At 37.7% G+C, this 22,292-nt stretch overlaps 1 protein-coding gene across 1 annotated transcript in view; it reads right to left on the bottom strand.

The window, feature by feature from the left end:
* ROS1 (ROS proto-oncogene 1 , receptor tyrosine kinase) overlaps positions 1 to 22,292 on the bottom strand; it is a 74,867-nt gene that overhangs the window by 37,892 nt on the left and 14,683 nt on the right. Inside the window, exons 11-27 of the mRNA XM_010004862.1 lie at positions 21,411 to 21,595; positions 20,202 to 20,299; positions 19,147 to 19,658; positions 18,311 to 18,523; positions 17,312 to 17,422; positions 16,066 to 16,247; positions 14,892 to 15,083; positions 10,581 to 10,681; positions 8,861 to 9,075; positions 8,368 to 8,532; positions 7,607 to 7,768; positions 6,488 to 6,750; positions 5,564 to 5,627; positions 4,712 to 4,914; positions 3,751 to 3,962; positions 2,956 to 3,242; positions 1,814 to 1,990 (exon numbers count right to left, since the gene is read on the bottom strand). Of these exons, the coding sequence (XP_010003164.1) occupies positions 1,814 to 1,990; positions 2,956 to 3,242; positions 3,751 to 3,962; positions 4,712 to 4,914; positions 5,564 to 5,627; positions 6,488 to 6,750; positions 7,607 to 7,768; positions 8,368 to 8,532; positions 8,861 to 9,075; positions 10,581 to 10,681; positions 14,892 to 15,083; positions 16,066 to 16,247; positions 17,312 to 17,422; positions 18,311 to 18,523; positions 19,147 to 19,658; positions 20,202 to 20,299; positions 21,411 to 21,595 (3,342 nt within the window). The remainder of the gene's footprint in view (positions 1 to 1,813; positions 1,991 to 2,955; positions 3,243 to 3,750; positions 3,963 to 4,711; positions 4,915 to 5,563; positions 5,628 to 6,487; positions 6,751 to 7,606; positions 7,769 to 8,367; positions 8,533 to 8,860; positions 9,076 to 10,580; positions 10,682 to 14,891; positions 15,084 to 16,065; positions 16,248 to 17,311; positions 17,423 to 18,310; positions 18,524 to 19,146; positions 19,659 to 20,201; positions 20,300 to 21,410; positions 21,596 to 22,292) is intronic.

Below are 22,292 nucleotides of genomic sequence, written 5' to 3' on the forward strand. Positions count from 1 at the left end.
TGCCAAAATGAAAAATATAAAGTTGCTTGCATAGAGAAGGTGGTCCAATGACAAATGTTTGTCCATAGGCCAGGACAACCGATCTCATTGTGGAGAGCTTTTCTCCCTCATGAACAATGTTGCCAATTCCTAGGAAAGTCAGGCTCATGCATATACGCGAACAAGAATAAAAAAGTCTGCTCAACAGAAATACATGTAAGGTTGACTTTTCGTCAATTTTAAAGATACCTAAAGCAGTAAAACTCCCATGGGAAAAGTCCCAGATGGAATAAAGAACTGAGTAATCTTCAGAGTTAAAAGTTTCTGCCAGGCAATTCAATTGAAACGTGTTTACCCTGACAAGAAAATCCTTCACTATGTATTCAGTCCCCTTCCTCCTTGCCCTGAAGAGAAATCATTCTCTCGCAGAATCTGACAGGACAATAATTTTCGCTGAGTACTTCTGATGTCTTAAATGATCAACTGACATCACATCTCTGGATGGCAATTAAATAGGTTAAAATGAAAGGAAAACCTAGCCGTACTCCTTGCTCACATCACAAAAGCACTCAAAAGCATGTCAGTCAACCCAGCTGGTCTTTGCAAACACCACTGTTTCACATTATACATCATTTTCTTTCAGTATCAAGAAGAAGAAAGTATTTTTTCTCATTTTATTATGTTCATTTACTTTTATCTTAAACTTATGTGAATGATTCTGTGCATTGCCTCATCCCTCAAAACCTGCAAATGCAAAGGCAGTGTATTCCTCCAATTATTTTTGCAGCAGGCAGTATAAATAAGAAGAGTTTTGTGGGGATCTCTGAGTAGAAATAATCCCTTTGGACTTAAACTTGCTTCTTTTCTTTCTGCACCAGCTAAGCCTGGGGCTTTTTCAGGAAACCCCATCCCTGAGGACTGGTACATTCTGTACAAGGGCCAAACCAAGCTCCTGAGCCAATGCCAAGCCCATAAAGACCTCATGGGAACAAACTTGCCCAAAGTGCTGGTAAGAATAGCCTGGACACTGGTGAGAGCCACTGCAGGCAGGAGTAACTCTACTGGTTATCCAACACAGCGTGCAATTCTCTTATTCCAAAGAAGTCCATCCTGTTAAAATATTCTTCTGTATATTTGTCAGATTTCTATGCAAAACTGAAGTTAAAGAATAATTTTGGATATATTCATCATGCTTGTACCTGTTCTAAACCTCTCCATTTACAAAGGTAATACCTACAGGCACTGTGACTAACATTCTAGTAAAACCTATTTTTATTTATTTCATTATAATTCTGCAACGGTTTGTTTAAAATATAAGGAATTCTAAGAGAAGCCTGGATATGCGATAATATGAGCTGTAATTGGATCTAATTTTAATAAGCAGAATTATTATTTTTTTGTGTGTTTGGAAGGGCAGACGTTTTTTCAGCTCTGCATACTTGTGACCAGCACCAGAAATTTGTATCATAATAGGGATCATTATCAACCCCCTGCTAGAACACTTTTGACACGATTGCTTTTTTTCTGTGCTTTAATGTGAATCACCTTTTCTAGATCTCTAGGTTTGACTTAACTTTGAAAATAGGCATAGTTTGACTTTAGCATCCTGAGCCTTTGAAACATGGGCATCATCATGACCTTTCATGTGATCCGACTCAAGGTCAGTCCTTGTATTAAACCTTTTTAAAATGTGTACAGTTAATTGTTTCCCTCTAGAAAGTACCTGAATCCATAAAGCATGCTCTACATAAACACATATAGCATGATCTACAAATCAAATACATGCTCTGAATGAAATTTTTTACATTTAGAAAATAACCCAAAGCCCCTCTACCTGGATACAATTGCATCAGTGAGTTGTAGGCTAAGATTTTTAGCTCATGATGTGCTCTCTTCTGAAGAAAGTGTCTTATGCTTTCTTTATTTGCTAGCCAAATTTCAGTGTATGCCTCTGTTTCAATGCTCCAGTATATAAATACTTTATCCACGGTCAAGCTGCCAATTTTCCTACCTGTAGGAAAAAATTGCATAGTTAAGCTTCAGAATAAACCCTGAACTGACAATTTTACAAGAGCAGAAGATTGCTTGTATTCACAGTAAGTCAATATAAGTGAATATCTTGGTCATAACATCTTCAAAGACCTCCCCTGAAAAATAAATGTTTAATATTTTCCAATAGGCGTTTGTTATTTCAGCTTACAGGTGTAGATTTGAAGGCTTTTTCCTATCCATAAGTATGAGAACTGCAATTCAATTAACAAACACCAGAAATAAAACACAAGAGTGACTGCTCTCTGTAGAAACTTCATTTTCCCCAGGTGAAAACCACAGTGCTCTACCATCTCCCAGGAACAATTAACACAGCTTCTCTGGTAACAGAACAGCTTTACCAGCATTCCTCCAGAATTGGGCTGAAAAGTGAGCAACCAAGATTAAGTATTACCATTACAAGAAACGCAGCAGAGATAAATATTCATACAAGACTATACCTGCATTAAATACCCTCCCCACACACTGAAGTCTTCAATGCCACTTTCAGGCATAACTTGAGATGATGCTGAATCTTTCAATTAAGATTCACTGTGGTAGGTATATCTGATATGAAACCCTAGCAAAACAATGTGTTAATACTCTAAGTGAAATCTATTGGCAAGTAGCACTTGAGCCTGCAGCATGTCTGTTTGATTTATATCTTACTAGAATAAATACTTGCATCAGTAAATGTCCTCACATTATTCTTTCTCTTAGTTTCTACCAACAAATAAACTAAAAAAAAAATATGCTATAAATAAATACAAATTAAAAAAACACAACTGGAAAAACAGAACACAGAAGATGTTATCCATCTTGCCTATAGGTTAATCAATTTTATAAAGAAAGTGCTTCAGGACTGCCATTTGGTTCAAATGAACATTGTCTGATGTAAGAGACAGTGAGAATCACAAATTACCAAGAAACATAACAGAGCTCTCAGACCTTGAAAAATTGGTATTTTGGTAATTCTCCAGCAGTGGCAACCATCCACGTCAGAGGCCCATATTTCATCTCTTCCTCTGATAAAGAGCAGCTTGGGATTCTTGGAGTCAGACACATCGATACTCATAGGTCTTCCTAGCTCTGATTCTGCCACGTTACAGGTGCAGTTGTTCCTCATAGGTTCTTCTACTGATATGTATCCCAAAATGTGGTGCACGGTGTTATTCAGAATATCATAATAAAACATGTGGCTGCCATAATCAAGCTCTTCCATCCAGTACAAGCGGCTACCAAATAAAACACATTGCTTATAGTAGAAAACCTTCAATCTAAGCAGTATACCCTAAACACATGTACATGGCATGTACATAACTACAGTCACAAACATCCCCAGCATTTAAAACAAAGTAACTACAGGAGCATACATGCAGAGTGATTCCTGGTGTTTGAAAGATATTTTTTGAATGGCAGCTCACAGTAACTGACTATTCTGGATAAAAGTTCCTGTAAAAAATTGTTATCTGGTGCTGACTTTCATTTCCATCACTTAAATAGAAGAACCTATCAGTATTGAAGTATTACTTGAAATCTTTACTCAAACACAGATCTTTTTGAAATTATTTATGTCCAAGCTCAAATAGCAATATAAAAATCAAACTACATCCAGAAATTTCTGAGAACAACACAATGCAAAAGACTCATATACTATAAAAACTCCTTTTCCGTCCTTGACAAATTTAATTAAAATCATGTTTAAAACACACTTGAAAAAGTTGTTAGCAGTATATGCCTCACCTTAAGAAAGGATATGTCAACAGACATGATACAGTTGAATTCTTTTTACCCAACTGTATGTTTAAGGCTTTTAAAGACTTATTCTTCAGCTCCAGATCAATATAAAATATTTGAGTTCCATTCCATGGTGTTTTTAGAGCAACAAAGAGATGTCTTGCAATCCAGTCAACTGTGATGGCTGTAGCACTGTGAAGATGTGAATCTTGGAAAAACTTCAGAAAAAAATGAAAGGATTACTAAAACTGCTTGAGAGGAGAATTTTACCACCTGATTCTAGGACATTATGAAATTAGATTTGTTTCTGAAATAATTTCTACTTGGCAAGTAGAAGTCAAAATAGAAAAAGATGCCATGGAACAAAGATGTAATATTTTTATACAAACGAGCACTATCGTTTTATAAAAATCAGTTGCTGCTTCCATATTCTTGACATTAGAATGAAATGAAACTAAATTAAATTACATTTCATACAAAAAATAGATTTATTGCATTTAATAATTCGAATTTTAAACAAAATGTCTGTTGAAATATCTTCTCAACAAAGCAGATGTCAGTAAAATTGCATATGTTTAATAGACAAACCTTACCAATGGCATATTCTGGCCTATTCTAATAGCTATTGATGATTTTTTAAAAAATTAAAATTGAAGTCCAAGTTTTATTATATTATATTAATTATATTATGTATTTTTTATTGTACTGCTGGAAAGGAAAATCATCCAACTATCCACATTACTTCTCATACAAACTGAGTCATTAAAAAATGTCTTCCCAATTCTATTTTCCCCACTGTGTTTTGTCATTAAATGTGTTGTGTTCATTATGTTGCTTTTTTTCGGTATCAAATATGTATTTTTTTGCTTCTTCAAAAATATAATTAGCCAAAAAATAATTACAATAATGGCTACATATTCTCATAGATTCTCTCAAGAAAGGGAATGAAGTAACAAAAAAAGAATACCTGAAAATGTGAAGTATCTCGTACATTCAGAAGAAAAAGAGAATCTTTTGCTATATAATACATTTTGTCATCATTAGCAATATAACAGACGTCCTTTACATTTGCCTTTGCTGAAAATTCCCATATGGTTTGATTATTGTCTATGTCAGTAAGAAACAGCTTGTTGGTAGAAACAGTTATCAGAGTTGGGACAGGGCAAAGATCTGGAAGGAAAAGGGCATAGCAGAATTTATTTAAAAAACACTCTAGAAAACAACAGCCATTCATAAGGAAAGCAAGGACAAGATAAAAATAAACAAAGGCCCTGCACAAATTATATTTAGTTATATGTCACAGGAAATAAATAAAATAGTGTTACCTTCTTGTCATCACATGCAAACTTGTAAGATTTTTTAAATTACATTTTGCATGCTTATGTTAGAAATGTAAGCCTGGTAAAACCAAATTTGCTCACTTAATTACCTTTAACAGCCCAACTAGAAATAGTAGATCTCTAACTCTCCCAGTTACCTTTTGCAGCACAATTGGAAACACTCTATGATCTCTAGCAGCACGCAGGTTACTGATCAAAACCTGCTGCTCCATACTACACTGCGGTTGTTTAAAAAAGTTTATTTAGCATAGTTTTGAGAAAATTATTGAAAATCCTGGAATATATTCTAATGATAAGAAATGTGTTTATCATTTCATGTCAGAAGCTATAACTATTTCTTTGTGGTGTCTACTGTAAGGTGGAACAAACGTCACACTAAATGTCAGAGGCTGTTGTTTATCAGATTATCTAATTCCTGTACTGTCCATTTCACCAGCTGTTACACGCACACCATGAGATGGCATCTGAGTTGTCCATACCTGATGAATTCCTCTCTGCTAAATCAGACAAAGGTCCTGGACCCACAGAGGTGAAGGCTTGCACCTGCAAGACAGAAGATTGTTACATATGTTAAGTAGCAAACTAAGTCATTGCATTTGAGAGTCTGCAAAGTCATAATTAATGACAAAACCAGATCCCCTGACTGCTCAGCTGGGAACATACATGTGCTCTATTTGACCTAAGACTGTGCTAGTGGGTTCAAAAGCCACATTCAGGGTTGGACCATGGCTATCGAGATAATTTTAAGCAGTGGCCCAGGCAGTGACAAGTCATGCTACTTTTATCAATTAAAGCTCAAAGAACACCAGAGAGTCTTGTCGACTTCCCCAGACAGGAGCAGTTCCTACTGTTGGGTGATTTTGCAACCAACATGGTGTTCTCTCCCACCAGCATTTGGCCTATTACATGCTGTGGTGTTTTAAACTTGTCTTTTACGCATGTGTTCTGTGTGTTCCAAACTTTTTATCACAATGAAAACATGACCTCTTGATAAGTTTTAATAGGGAAGTCAGTCTCTGTTCACAGAAGCCATGTGAGTCCTTGCATTTCTCCCTTGATCTGTGGCTCTGTCTTAATAGCCTGTTACTCTCCACCAGCTCAGCCAAATCTGTGTTTAACTTGCAGCTTTTAGCAGTGGCTTTGGGAGACCTCTAGAAAAGTTTCTTTTGGGCCTCCCCAGACCTGTCGATATTGCACATTACTTTGCACCTTATTTAGTACAAAATACAACACGTAGAAAAGTTAAGCCAGGTAACAAAAGGTGAGACAGTGAATCAGCAGCTCCACAGGCAGAAACCACAAGTTCTTGCCGCATGACCAATACCACCTCCTAAGCAAACACGTCAGGCTGCACTGATAACATCTACCATTTAGCACGAGATAAGCTCAGAGACTTTTCATACCTGAAACCTTACTGTGAGGTTAGGAAGCACATCCCTGAGAGAAAAGAGCATCAAGGTGGGTTTGACGTTGCTTGTGTTCCACTCTGTAAAAGTCTCAGCAGTTCCATTCTGACTCAGTAGTTGATAGTAAACCCTAAACTGTGTTAATACTCCATTGTTCCTTTTAGGCCTCTCCCACCTGAACTCCACAAGGATTTTCTCATCAGTTTTATGTAAGTTATTTTGAAATACATATATTCTAGGGTTTGTAGGGGCCGAAGGAACTGTATGAAAAAGAAAAAAACATACAACAAACAAAAACTGATAAAAAACTCAGAGTGAAGTACTCCTATTAAAACACAAACTCTACTTCAAAATTAACTCTTCTAGTTTTGCCCCTGAACTTTATGTTCCCAATGCTGACAGAGACAGATAGAAATTGGTGAGGCATAAATTTTAGAGGAATATCTAAGTCTTCATGCTAATTCCTTTTTGTTTTTCAGTGGTGTGCAGGTATCAGATCTTACCTTGCTTAGCAAAAAAAGTGCTGTGTGAACAGAGAAAAATGCACTCTTGCACTCAAACTGGGACATAACTATTTAGCCAAGTCCTGTTGGTAACAATGGAGCTGCAAGAATTGTCACAATATAAAGCATACCCTACTCCCTTTTCTAGCCACTTCAAGATCTACTGCAGCTCATAAACTTTCTCAGTGTTCCAGTCAATCAGCAGTGTATTTTAGCTGCCTTAACTTTTACCTACATAAGTGCAAAACTAAACACTGAAGTAAACAATAAAAAGTGCATCACCTTTATTAAAAACTTAATATGGTTAATATATTACATGCAGCCTTTGATGGCCATTGTAATGGGTCTGAATTTCTTTTTCTTGCTCATATTCATAGGTATGTGGTAGATACATTGTCATGCAGCTTCTGTTCCCAATGTTATTACTGCAGCTGTGTGCATTTAGGTGTGAAGTAGACAATTGCCAAAGATATTAAAGAACATGTCCTTGCAACTCTGCCTGTAGATGACTAGCCCTTAAAGCTGCTCATTCCTCTCCAGGGTTTCACTTGCTGACACAGACCTGGTCCCAGTAGCTGTTACAGGGGAGAAAGGGGACATCAAATTCCAGTACCTCCTTCAGGGGCTTGAAGGATTACAGATGTTGTTGGAGCCCTGCCCCAGTACGTGTATGGAGTGACAGTAAAATCAAAGAGTGCAAATGGTTCCAACCAATCAACTTGGTAGGATGGCACTGTCAGGTTACGGGGATGGAGGCACCGTTCACTCTCCAAAGACTGTGAATGAAATGAAATAAAATAGAATAAAATAAAATAGTTTTTCCCTCCCAGAAAGGCCTTCAGTTTTCCAAAATTCCCCTCACCAAGCTGGTCAACTAATTCAAGACAGAGCATTTCTTCCTGTGAGTGATCATCATTTCAGCAACCCCTGTGGCCCTGTAGCAATGTGCAGCAATCTGTTAGCAAACTTGCCCTCTGCATTTAAAGCACAGCCTGCCAAAAGTGTTAGAATTAAGTGTGGATGAAGGCTGGATTTCACATTCAGGCAACGGCTCTCCCACTGGCACCTCAGAGGATATTACTGTCTCGGAGTTGGTGTGAAAGGTTTTCTCACACTTTGAGCACGGAGAGCTCCTCACCCACAGTCCCCATCTCAGCAGCTAGCCCAGAGCTACTGCTAAGCTTGGGTTGCTCCCATGGTGGCCTCAGTGGTGGAGAAACAGGACAGCTTGATTGATATTTATAGTTTAGTTTTGTTGCTTGACCGATTCATAAATGCTGGAGGAGAAACAAACTGTGTTTCTGTTTAAAAATAGAAACATCAGCAAGTATATGCAGTAATATATGGAGATAATAAGAAAGGATTGCATGAATATCCTCACTTGAAGAGCTTTTGATCCCACGCAGTAGAAGACAGTTCCCCATTCCACCTTCGTGGAGGGACTCCAAGTGATGTGAAAACCTGAAGAATTTCCTTTAATCCTGAAGGAAGACTCTGCCACTGAATCTGGAATCACTTTTGGTATGAAAGAAAAATTCCCTGTCCATGAAGAGAGGAAGAAATAATAATAATTGAAGGAGTGTGACCAATGGGTAGACTTTTCAAACCTGACATAAAACAATAAAGTACTATGTAGAATCCTGGAAGGTGTCACTAGATAGAAAAAATAACACCACGATGCATTCTTTTTACTTATACCCATTAGCTTTTATAATTGTATATTATCCAAGGATAGCCTGATATATTTGTTAATAAAAAGTTGCTCTTGTTCTTATATTTTGTCAAATTGCAAAAGAATTTGAAGAATGAAGAATTACAGGGTTATGATTACTTTTATTGAGGGGTTTAGATAAAGAGAAGTATGCACCTGGCAAAGGTTTAAGTGATCTGTGAACAAGGGTAAAGGCTGCAAACTCTGATGGTTGTGAGAAAGGAATGCTAAGGCTCTGATTGATTTCCTGAGTTGTAATGAACTGAAGACTATTAATCCAGAACAGGCGGCCACTATAGTACTCCAATGCACCCTGAGATATTTCTGAAGTACTCCATGTTGCAAACTCTGCGATGATGGCATTACCACAACTGTGAAAAGATACAGATGTAGAGGGGACAAGATTTACACAATGTTCAACACATTGATAAATATCTTATTCAAATTCCTAATAATCACATAGGAAGCAGGACAACAATTTAAAAAGTTTTATTTATGTTGCCTAAAGCAGAACACTTTTCAGAATGGTGTATTGCAGGAGCACTTGCAAAACAAAGTCTTCATTCCCTTAATATAATTTTTTTAAAATATTATAAAATGGCTTAATGTTCTGCAATGTGGATGTAGACAACTGATCCCTCAGCAATTCCACTGAAACTGGGCAGTCTGTCTCACGGTATGAGATTCATTCTTCGTCATTAGGTGAATTTGACCCTCCTAGTTTCCTTGATAATGTTCCATCATTTATTTATTAAACTATATTAATGTTTTCCTCCACTGGCATCACTGCTAAATTAATCTGCATTGTTACTTCTATGTCAAAATTTACAGGTCTTTTTGGTTCCAGCTTTGCTTCCCAATAAGAGTTTAAGTATGTTGTAAGAGGCATCATTTTGCCGTCTCAGAAATGTCTTTCAGCTTAGACACATGGTACCAAAACAAATTTGGAAAAGCTTTGACTCCCCATCAGCTCCATTAGGATGGATTACTTCTAATCTCCCTATTCTGGCATGCTAGGGACAATGATTTATGGTTGCCAATTGGTTCACGATGGAGCTGCTAAAACTAATCAACATATTGTGATTCTTTAAGTGTTTGCCATTAATCATATCAAGTCTTCAGTGAATCAGAGAATTCAGCTTGTTCCGCACGAAGCCAGCCTGCAACATTATGTGCTCATGTAAACACAATTACTGTTTGAGAGGTTTGATCAGATGCTTGCAAAAAAGAAAAGAGGCACTTTCCATACGAAAAAGCACAGAAGTGCTGTTCCATGAGCGACCACTCATCATCATGCACTTGGCACTTTTAGAACAAACTATCATTTTTCTTGAAGTCTTAATATAAATTCAAGCTGACCCATAAACATGGAGGGTTCATTGGGGGTTTTAGAAAAAAAAAAACAAAAAACCACAACTTTGTCTTTCAAGAACAAGAAGCCATATCAAGCTCAGGATGAGCAAAAGGAAAGTCTGCTGAGGGCTGATTGCTCAGGTGAGGAAGTGGTGTCAGTTCAATTCCTATTCTCCATGTAAGATGAATGAGTAACAGCTCTGAGCACTTGAAAACTGTCAGCCATTGTAAATGACAAGATAATATAGACAATAAACAGGGATTATTTCCTAAAGCTAAGTTAAAAAATTATGAAGGTGACCTCATTTCAGTTGAGCATCCGGTGTTTCTCTGACGGTGAAGTCATGTTGACAACCATCTTAATGTTCAGTTTACCATCAGCCATGTGTGACCATTAGCTCTTCTTTTGTTTATTGTTAAATCAGGAACTAGTGTGGCCAGCACTGGACAAAATTTGGTTTTAAACAATATGACAAAAACTAGAACACATAGACTTTCTTACCTCTGCTAAAAATTTACTTACCCTTCTTTGCAAAGAGAAACTCTGTACAGGTTTAGGCATAGACTGTCTTGCACAAGCCAGTAAAGAAAACCATAGGTGAGGTCCAAAGTTAAACCAATCACCTAAGAAAAAAAGAAGTCCAAATAGTAATTTGAACATGAACATGCCTTCACTTCTGAGGTATAAGCCCTTGGGCATAACAGTTGTCTAGGCAGCAACATTAGCTCTTTGGCAAGAATAGTATTGGAAAAAAAATAATATTACTACTATGAACATTTATTCCAACACAGAAAGAAGGAGCACTAGAAAAATAATCAACTCCTTGGTGGACACATATTTATAGCAACTGATTATTTTCTAGATAGTATTTTCCAAGCATCTGTCAAAGTGTTCACCCCTGAAGTATCTGAGTACTTCAGATATTATGGCAAAGAGGATCAAGTGATTAGTGGAACTACTTATCAGAATTTTCAGAACACCTCTGGTATGTTAATATTCTTTGTCAGAAACAGGTGGTTGATACCCAGACTGAAAGTCAGAATCTGTTTTGTCTTTGTTTTCTAGCTTTGAATTTATACATAGAATATTTAATGTGGTGCATTATTTACAGAAAATACAGGCAAAATATTACTGATGTATTAGGTTAAATGGGAAATCCAAATATTTACATTTTGTTAAATCATTTTTATTTAATAAAGAGGGAGTGAGGGAAATGAAACAATCTTCCTGTCCATTACTTCAATAGGTCATCTTCATCTAAAGTAAGTGCAAGATTTTTTGGTTTCTTTTTAGTAGGATCTAATATTCAAGATAGAGCCTTCTTGCTTTTGCAGTAAACAACAGATTTGATACCATATGCAGAAATAATAGAAATCAGACATCTAATAATCTGTTCTGTGAGTAAAAAAAGTGTTTGCTTCCACAAATTAGTCTGTTAAATGTTAGCAAGTTCTGTTTATGTCATGTCATTAGCACAGCTTATAAGTTGACAGGGGCCTCTCTGAACATGTTTTCCAGCAGTTCTCAAACTTCTAATCCAAAAACTAGTTGTAGGTATTTTTTTATAATCTTAAATTTTCATTATGGATGTAAGTGGAGCAGTCTTTTTTTTTTTTTTTCCTTCTTTTTTTTTAACTCTTCATTAATAAACTGCAGAAGATGATGACAGGAAAGCAAATGCCTTATCACTTAGTTGTCTGTTGGCCCTTATGTAATCACATTCTTGACATATTTCTGTTGACACTGGGTGTCAGAAAATCAAGGTTTGAATGATTGCTCCTGTAGGTTTTCCTGTTAAAAATATCTTACAATATGTATGTGTCTGAGTGCATATTTAATCAAGTGTGTTATATTTTATCTCATTTACCTATTCTCCCTCCCATGCTCAACACTGAATTATATCTTCCTGTGTCTATCTTGCTTTTTAAAAACACACTTAGATCTTCTTCCCTTGCCCTACATTTTTTTCTGCAAGTATTATATTTTCCACAGATGTGCCCAACTTCTTTCTCTTGATTGCTGGACCCTCAGTAATAAAAGGCAAAGAAGCATTTGTACTATTTGTAATCAGGAGTTAGGCAGTAATTTAACACCTCCCTTTTGTTGTGCTTCAAAAATAGACAAAGATTTTCCATTTCAAGAGAGGTATTATTCTCTGGGCATGATATGTAGTTGTGACCATGCAATGTAACTCCATATCATAAGACACAACATAAATTTAGCAAATACCCTTTGACTAGAAATATTAAGAGGCCATGCCTAAAGGATCCTCACCCCTCTTGCATACAATGCACTTTCCCACTCCTTCATAAATTGCTTTTATCCAAGCATATTGTACTATCGAAACAACTTATTAAGTGCTTTGGAAATTCTGTGCTGGATCCTATGCTGCAATAAATCAGAGTAGCTCTAGCAAAGCAAATCAAGCTATGCCAATATGCATCAGCTAAGCTAAACAACTAATTGGGAAACAAAATAGTCACAAAAGCATTTAGCTCCTGCCAGTGGAATTAGACATTCAAAGCTCTGCCTTCATATTTTTTAGGAAGCCTATAGACTCCATAATAGTCTCTTATACTTCTATCACTCAGATTTCTAGCTAAAAGGAAGTACAGCTGCACACTGCTGAAGATGTGCTGAACAGCAATTCTTTATTAGAAAAACAGCTGGTAAAAAGCAGTAAGGAAGTAGAGAACGTGTTCTAACTGTTGGATAACAGCAGTTAACTGTTACATCTGTGTTTTAATATTGAGGTAAGAGGTACTCTTTTCAGGATAAAGGACTCTATTGTGCAAGGAAGACAAATATTATTACTTGTGCAAACATATATTTACATATATTTGTGTCTTTATCTGGGACAATAATGACAGCTTGATAATGCAATCATTAAAGAATTTTCTTGCCTTTTTTTTTCTTTTTTCTTTTTTTTTTTTTTCCTGCTGGCCTTATTTTGGGTTTTATCATCACAAACAAACACCTGTCAGCTATAACTGGTCACTTCCCAATCTAGACATTTTTACTTGGCTTTCTTCCTGAACGAATTACAGCAGGAGGCTGAGTTCAGGAAGTCGGTGCATAGATTAGGGGCAGTACAGAAGCAGGAGAGATGTTTATTTGTAGGAGGTGTGAATAAGTGGATGGTTGAAGGCTGGTATCACTGACACAGATAAAGGTGTAAAAAAAAAAAATAACAGGAGCAGACAAGCAGTCTTATTGCTGCCAAGGTTCTACAAAACAAGAAATGTAAGGTTAGCATGAGGCAATTCAGAGAAACAGGTAGTGCATCAAACAAGAAGGGGAAGGAAGTGATATTCACTGCGTAGAATGAACTGCAAATTGTCAATCCTTTGCAACAGATCACCCAGAGGGTATGTGATAGGTGTAAGTGTGCCACTGAGCTTGGACAGCATTTATCTTCTCATGAAGAAAGTCCACACCAGCCAGCTTCCATGAAGAGGTGTGGAAAATGCAGCACAGACATTTCTAGCTACATGTGATGAAAGCTTTTCAGTTCTGTATTTTTCAGTTCTTCTGTATTTAGGCTTACAAGTATAAGCAGGTGCCACATCAGAAAAAGGTTTCTCCCTCCTCCCCACACCCTCATGAACATAACAGGGACCTGTGAGATCAGTTGGCCTTCCCAAAAGTTAAATGCCTTTCAGAGACTAAGTCAGGCCTGGCTTTTTTTTATAATCATAGAAAAAACAGCCCCTTTTCCTTTGGGATAGGAAATTGCAATGTTCTGGGGAATGACACAAAGCTAACCAAGAGAATTAGATCTTTGAAGTTTATAAAGAGTCTTCAATAGAGAACCTGTATTCAGGTACAAAAGGAGCACAAATTGTAAAATAGATGGATTTTTTTTTAAGGTTTCTTTAGCAGGAGCTAAATAAAGATATGTTTTAAATAAAGATACTGCATCAACAATATATCTAAGTTAACCTCTTCTGAGGCAGTGGACCTATGCCTCACTCCAGCACTTGGGACAGAGGGTAAAACTCCACACAAGCTGTGGTTTGAAGTGGTAAGCATTCATTTTTTCTTAGAGAGAGACTTCATAGAGTAAAATAACTGCAACATGTGCAACAGGCCCTCATCCAGACATGCTCAGGACACAGCCTGGGAAAGGTTCAAAGGTTCATTAAATCTTGTGTGTTTCACTAGGTTTGAGGTCTAGTCCCACTGACTTCCATAGTCCTCTGGTCCCTATTATGGCAGTAAGGGGATTTCTTGCCAGGGAACAGGAGCATCCATCACTTTTCTCCCAGCTGCATGAGGAGAGGATGGGAGGGGTGAGAAAGAGAGGAAAGAAGGAAGGAAGGAAAGAGGCACTAGCATGGCAGCAGTCTCCACCCCTCTCCCTCATCTGCACAGGCAAAGGCTGTCACTGTTGCAGCACCTCTTCAGCTTAAAGTGCCACCAGCCTGGTGTCTCTGGCAAGTGTCTAATCCCAAAACTGGCCCTGTCAGGTACTGAGAGGTGGGGAACACCACAGAGGAGGCAGAATGCTATAGATCCCCAGCTGTATATTTTTATGGGAAAGCCAGAACAGACCTTTATACTTAAGCCATTTGGAAAAACCAAGTACTTTTCACATATAGAAGGAGCTGGATTAGAATGATAAGGGTATTTTTAATGTCACATTTTGTTGTAAAGGTCTGACTTTATAATTACAGGCCTGAATCTCTTTACAGCTATTACGTGATTTAATTCTTACCATGTTCTCAAAATGATATAACAATATTGCAAGGAGAGATCTAACCACTAAAACACACTCCCTCAACCCCATTAAAAAACAACAACCACAAAAACAAACAAAAAGCCATCAGTCACCTGTTTACCAGAAAACTGTAGCTGCTCTTGTAACATAAGATATTCTTCTCCATTCAGTCTTGTGCTCTCCACTGAATACATTGTGGTCCAGTACAAATAACCATTTACTGAATCCACTACCAGATCATTCACTTGGAAAGCAACGTGAGCCACAACATCTGTATGGCCTCCCAGTACTGATTTTCTGTAGATCTAGGGACAAAATAATTGCCTTTAGCAACACATCTAAGTCATCAACCATGATCCATCGAATATGCTGAAGGGACCTTAATGTTTCTATGATTCTATGACTTTTCCACAGACACTTAGCAAAAGCTTATGCAAACCTTAGCCTTTCAAAGACTAAACCTTTTGCTTTCAAAGTAGAAACATGAAGAATAAGGCAAAAGTATCAGTTAATATTTGCCAGAAAGTAACAAAAGAAAAAGCTGAAGTATCTCTTCCTCTTGGCTTTCCCAGTTTTGGCAGCCTTCTGTCTGACAGAGTTTCTCACCCACTTCATATTCACTATTTGCAAGTGTAAATGAAGGTGCAAGGCAGTGTGAAATCTGGCCTCCTAGCTCCAGTTTTTAAAACAGCTTCTGACTTCGCACTTACAAGAAATGAAAGGCATAATTTGACAGCACTGCATAAATTAGCACCATAATTTTGAAGTCAGATACCTTTTAAACAATTCACATGTCAATGTTCCTGATAAGAGAGTGTACAGAGTGCAATGGTAATTATTCTTTTATCTGCAGTGATCTGCAAAATATCATAAGTACAAAGGCCAATCTTGAAAATCGTTTTGTAAACAAATCATGTCATATTTGATTAAAATAAAGTCCATCTATTTCTTCACTGAGATCAACTTGGCAGCCTCCATTTTCATGCTCTTCACTTATTCTTACAATGCTGATCCCGGCAAAACTGTTGATATCATATTTGTTTTGCCTGTTTTATTCCATATCATGCATTAATGAATATTAGTGAACATTTTACCCCAAACTTCTGTTTAAGTCTGGAAGATCACACAAGGGAAGAACAGCCTCCTTATTCTACACTGTAACAGCAAAGGTCCAAACACATCTCAGGTTGCAAGAAGTAAGAATTATATTTCCAAATACCTTTTTACAGTCTCTCTTATTGCCTATGGTTTGTTTTTTTTCCTTTTAAGAAGTGCAACTATACCTACCGTATTAGCTTTGCCAGCCCAGTACAAGCATTGACCCAGCCAGTCAAAAGCCAAGATCCTTGCATTTCTGATGTCAGATACATAAGTATTTTCAGTATTACCCTCTTTTTTGTTCAGTGACCAGGTCTGAACTTTCCCCATGGAATTAACCCAATAAAGAGTGTCATTAAACCAGTCGAGGTCTTGAAGAAAAAAAGGAAAGATAATAAGCATTTTACAAGCGTGTAAATAAACATATTTGCTTAAAGAATAAAAAGTAGCCACACACTTCAGTTTAAAAAAAAAAACAAACCAACAAACAAGTTAAAAAAAAACCCAAACTAACAAAACCCAAACCAATACAAATGAATAGTTAGACTCAGTTAACATGACAATAAATACTTCCTTATAGGAATACAATTTGGAGCCTCCAACATAAGAAGGGCATGGAGCTCTTGGAACAAGTCCAGAGGAGGGCCTTGAAGATGATCCGAGGGTTGGAGAACCTCTCCTATGAAGATAGGCTGAGAGAGCTGAAGTTGTTCAGCCTGGAGAACATAAGACTCCAGGGAGACCTTATAGTGACCTTCCAGTATCTGAAAGGGGCCTACAGGAAAGATGGGGAGGGACTTTTTACAAGGACTTGTAGTGAGAGGACAAGGAGTAATGGATCAAAACTGGAAGAGGGGAGATTTAGGTTAAACATTAGGAGGAAATTTTTTACTGTGAGAGTGGTGAGACACTGGCACAGGTTGCCCAGGGAAGTTGTGGGTGCCCCCTCCCTGGAAGTATTCAAGGCCAGATTGGATGGGGCATTGAGCAACTTGATCCAGTGGGGCATGTCCCTGCCCATGCAGGGGAGTTGGTTCTAGGTGATGTTGGTTCTATGATTCCATGATGCATATATAGCACATACAGAGCTATATATGTTTATATACATAGCTCTGAAGATTATAAATGTATGACATATATTGGGCTGCTGAAGGCACAACTATTTAGCTCAGAGAGTTGATTTTAACTCGGCTGCAACTGTGGTTCTTTCAGTAGGGTTTTACTAAGGATTAAGTAGATGCATGAAGTAGAAGAGAGAGAATGGACACAAAAGCTTGGCTCAGTAAATGCATTCAATTCAATGCACAGTACTGCATTCAATTCCAGACTGCTGCAATGACAACTCTTGCCTTTCAAGTCTGTTGATGGCATTTATGGATAACTAATAAATGGCAACAGGTCTGCAGGAGAAGCATGCAGTTTCCTTTGTAATTACCTGAGATATTTCTCATATGAAGATAGAGGAGTTCTCCTGGCCCATAGCTATCCAGCCGCTGCTTCCAGAGGCCTTCAGCCCCCACTGCCAAAATATATGGTTCTTCTTCAGCTGATAAAGGAAGAAAACTACAGTTGTGCACACCAACAAGCAATTAATGTATAATATTTGTATTTCAATAGCAGGGTCCCTCTTTCTAGAAAGTTACAGAAGCACACTTAAAACTGCCCCATAAGAAATAATGGACAAAGAAGCATGAAAACAACATAATTTGAGAAACTCAGATGTTCGAGGCAGGTTTAGATGCAGAACAACAAGGAAATTTGGAACCCTAGTAGGTGCCTAAGACCCACTGTAGGCTTGGACCCAGCCCCACTGAAGTCAGGCAAAAGTAACCCCTACTATCAAGTGCCAGTCCAGTACCTTAAGCTGAAAGCTATTTTTCCTTCAAATATAGGTTTTTATTGGTGAACTAGGTTTTGAAAAACATTCCAAATATCTACAAATCTCAGACATTGTGCACACATCTATTTCTCCCATTATCTATGCTAAAATCAAGGGATTTCAGCTTTTAGTGAGCCTGCACTTTCCCATAAATTATAATTAACCCCCAAGGGACTGGCCAAACCACTTCATCATAGAAAGTGCTTTACAGAGCACAGAAAAGGAATAAAATGTCTCATCTCTGTTCATCTGATAGTGTATCAAATAATGTGTTTGATAGTACATTTGCATTAGAAAAATGTATATAAGTAGTAATAATAAATGTATAACATATATAATACCATCATGGTAGGTTGAGAGTCTTACTGCTTTAACCAAAATCAAATTTACTTATCATGCATTCTTTAATATAGGATAAGTATTATACTTATCCTTCTAAGATGGGCTTTTTTGTGCCACTCATTTTGTGGTCTTTGTCCAAAGCCTAGGCCCAACCAGGTGGAAAGCCGTATGCATAACACATTCTTCATTTCTCCTGAGTGAAGCAATTCTCACCTTCCTCTAAGGTTGTGCCTCTAAATGACTCCGACCATGACCCTTTGCCAGCAGGAGATACAGCTCTGACTGACACTTCATATGCTGTGAAGCTGGCCAGATTCCTCACTGTAAATATAGTGTCACTAATGTTTGAGACAACCCATTCCTCCTCAGATGGATGCTGAGATGACACTTTCACATCATAGGTCCAGTTTTTCCAAGCAGAGAGACCTGTGAGATGCAAATAATTGTGTTATCACAGAGTAGGTGGCTGTAACAGAAAATGCACATTCCTTGAGGAAACTGTGGGTTGGAGACTCATTTCACAAATGCCAGTATCAGAGGGCAATTAGGAAAGGGATAAATTAAAAATTTACTTTCTCTGGCCCTGGGACCATCCAAGACTATTGGCTCAATTCTCCTTGAAGAATGAAGTTCAAAGAACCAAAATGTTTTCCAACCAGGTGATTTTCTGCTCTTCAAAGCTATATGCACAGAGGACAAACTATAGCACAGTCACTTATCAAAAGCCAGTACATCTCTGGCCTGCACTTTCTGTGTGATATCAGCAACAAATGTTACTGTTACTCAATACCATAGTTAATATGGAAACATGCTTAAAATCCCTTGCAGATGACAAATGAGTTACCAATATAAACTAGTGCTCATTTAGGCAGAAAAATTTAGCTAGTTTACTGGCAAATCTTGGGTTAAATATTTCTAAGTGAGGTAAGCCCACATGTCCAGCAGGATTGGATATTGAAGTCACCAAAGCTCAGTATCAGGAAAAGGGAAATAAGAAATTTATTTCTCTAGAAAGAAAAGGACTTTCAGGAAGTAACAAATGAACTTACTGGTTCCGATAGTGTGCCCAGGTGGCTTCCAGCTGATCACACCTTGGTCCACTCCAAATAGCACCGTGACAAGCCGAGGAAGAGTTGGTAAAGGAAAAGGCTGAGTTGATGCCCCGGAGAAAAGTAAGTTACCAAAGCCAAAATACTCTGGATATGCCAAATTACAATCTACAACATATTCATTGAAGCTAGAACTCCCCACTGGAGAGACCTCCTCATGGAAAACTGTCTGGCCATCTGTGACAGTAAACGTGTTATCCTCATAAACAAAGCTCTCTATGTCATTAAGTGGCACGTGTGATCGCAGCACGTGAAATTCTGAACCATCAAGAAAACCTGATATAAAGGCCTGTTCTGTTTTGTTGAAGAAAACAAGCCTCTTAGATTGGAATTGGATTATGAAGTCTCTCAGAGTGCTGGATTTCACCACTGGTGATGCTGTGGAAGCAGTGGCAGGAAGAAGTGGCAGGTTTGCTCTGTATATGCCATCCTCCAGGAGACAGAAAATATAGCTGGCAATGGAGAAAAATAGACCCAAATAACTACAATGCAAGAACTGTGAAGATGAGTCACAAATACTTTAACAGCTCAGAGATGTGCCTGGTTTTATGCAGACAATAGGAAAATGCTTTTGGCACTATTAATATACATCCTGGGAGAATTAAGCACATTGGTTTATATCTTCTGGGGATTTGGCTGGCAGATTATTGGAAAATGTGTTTCCATAATACCTCAAGTGTTAAGCATGGACATTTTAAATGCATAGAGCTTCATATTCATAAAAGCACTGAATGTCTGAAAAAAATATATATGTGTCTGCATTGGAAATATTTAATCTCCTCTCCTAACACCCTAGGGAAAAAAGCAGGAAACAACACTGCATGGTGTCACTCTTGTTCCAATTGTTTTGTAGTTTGTTATTTGTTGCCAATTGCATTTTTGTTTTGGTAAGGCAGGAGTTTGAAACAGGAACCTAGATGGCTAATGAAGTGAAGAAAATTAGAGAGGAGCTTCATAGCACCTTTGACACCAAGTGCTCACAGGAGGACACTTACCCATTATAGGGATCAGCTATAATCTTCCTAGGAGATGTCACATCAAGAGGAGTGATATCTTCAGCTGCCATGCAGTTCTCTAAATGGCAGACATGTATCTGGGGAATAAGAAGAAAAACCAATGATGCATTCACAGGGCATTTGCTAATGAGCAAACCAGCTGATCAGAGATTCCCTCAGGGGAACTAGAGAGTGAAACACCTCTCTTACAATCCCAGGTCCTTCTGGACTCCTGACTTGTCAGTCACCCGTGCATAACACTTGTACACAAGTATGAATGCAACCATGACATCTTACCCTGGAAGAGCTGTCTGTTAGATATCCTCCTCTTAACTTCCTATATTTAAGCTGGAGGGAAATGCCTAATTTGGGGGTATAGGAAAACTGTACTTTGAAAATTATCTAGCAGGGAAGGGAAAAGAAGGAAGTGCTTTTCTGACCCTGGTAGCAATACCTTAGGACTTTTCTAACCTGCAATGGATTCAGAAAGCCCTGTCATCCATCTGTTCATCTACAATTTGCTTGTATCTTTTTCTCACTACTGCTTCTCCTGTTCCCTCTTCCCTGATCAGTAAGAAAAAAAATTAGACATGGCAAGAGGATTGAAAAAACACCAAACAACTCTCCTGCCTACAATTTAGGGCAGCATTCTAGTCCTTTGTGCTCTGGAGAACTGCAAAGGTACATGCAAAGTGTGACCATTAGCATAACTGATGCTTTACAAGTTAGAGAAGCAAGTGCAGGGTTGCAATCTGCATTTTTACTTCAAGTTGAAACAGTTGTAACCTGAGCTGTTATCACAGGTATGAAGCACTTTCCCTCTTTCTCCCCATTATGAAAGGCATTATAATCACTAACTAGATACCTGACCACCTTCCTGAGGCGGAACAGCAGCTGAACAGGCTAGATGGAGAACCGAGTAGCAGAAACAAAGTCAGTTATACTGAGTATGAGGTGTCCAAAGCAGAAAAATAAGACAAGGAGACAAAGTTTCATATAGCCTATTTGCTTTAAAAATTAGCTGATATTTGAGCCTTTCTTCTTTTTTATATGTCTGAAATATGGGAATAATATTAAAGTAACACATCTATTTCTATAATTACATCTTATGCATGCATATCTATATATAAATCATATTTTAATCATGTAAAATAAATCTCATCAATGATTCAAATGAAATAAGAAATTAATTAAGCCCAAGAGCACTACCTTTTCATTCATGATGAAGTACATCCTCTGGTAAAGCCAGTCTACTGAGATGGATGTAATATTTCCCCAGCCAGCATAAAAGAGCATTAGGTCAGATGCATCAGACATATTTGTCACTCCTTTCACCCAGATGGAATTGCCCTCAGAAAAATAAACCACTTGCTGATGAACATTCACAGAAATTCCTAAAAATAGGAAGACACATGCACACAGATTATACAAGTAACAAATTTCAGGTTTGCAGTTACTTTTTCCACATGTCTTAAAAAGAAGCATTTTTTATTTCTTCAACCCAACATGATTGGAGAAAAGTTAACTGGTTTTCTCCTCCACTTCTAATCTTCTTTCAGATAATATGGAAATTTTCCCCTTAGCTATGGACGTGACATTATCAGAGACAACTGGCCCTCAGAAAGATGATCAGAGAGAAAAAAGATATGTAACATACAAACCAACTAACACTGATTGCCCCTCTCTAGGGCAAACAGATGTAATTCTCATCTCCTCACAAAGCACCATTCACTCTAGAATTCCAGCTAGTTATTATCTGTGCCACCCTTGTACTATCAAAGGGCATTTAGTCAGGAGCAAAAATTCCTTCTCTGGCATCTTTGTGGCTTTATGGCTCTATGAACTTGGTGAGTAAACTCAGTTTTTCACTGCCTCCACCAGTGTAGATAAGAAAAACTAGAGCAGGCAATAATTTGAAATAACATGGTTGTCTGGTAACTTAGACTACAAAATGTTCAGTGGCCCAGACTAGCTAACACACTGTCATACTCTTCAGCCACTATCTTTTAACACTTTTTATTATTTAATCCTTAAGTTTGAACCATTTTCCCATACTCATGTTGAGAAAACACATTAATTAATTGTAGGGAA

Source organism: Chaetura pelagica, unplaced genomic scaffold (assembly GCF_000747805.2).
Source record: "Chaetura pelagica isolate M959 unplaced genomic scaffold, ChaPel_1.0 scaffold171, whole genome shotgun sequence".
NCBI lineage: Eukaryota > Metazoa > Chordata > Aves > Apodiformes > Apodidae > Chaetura > Chaetura pelagica.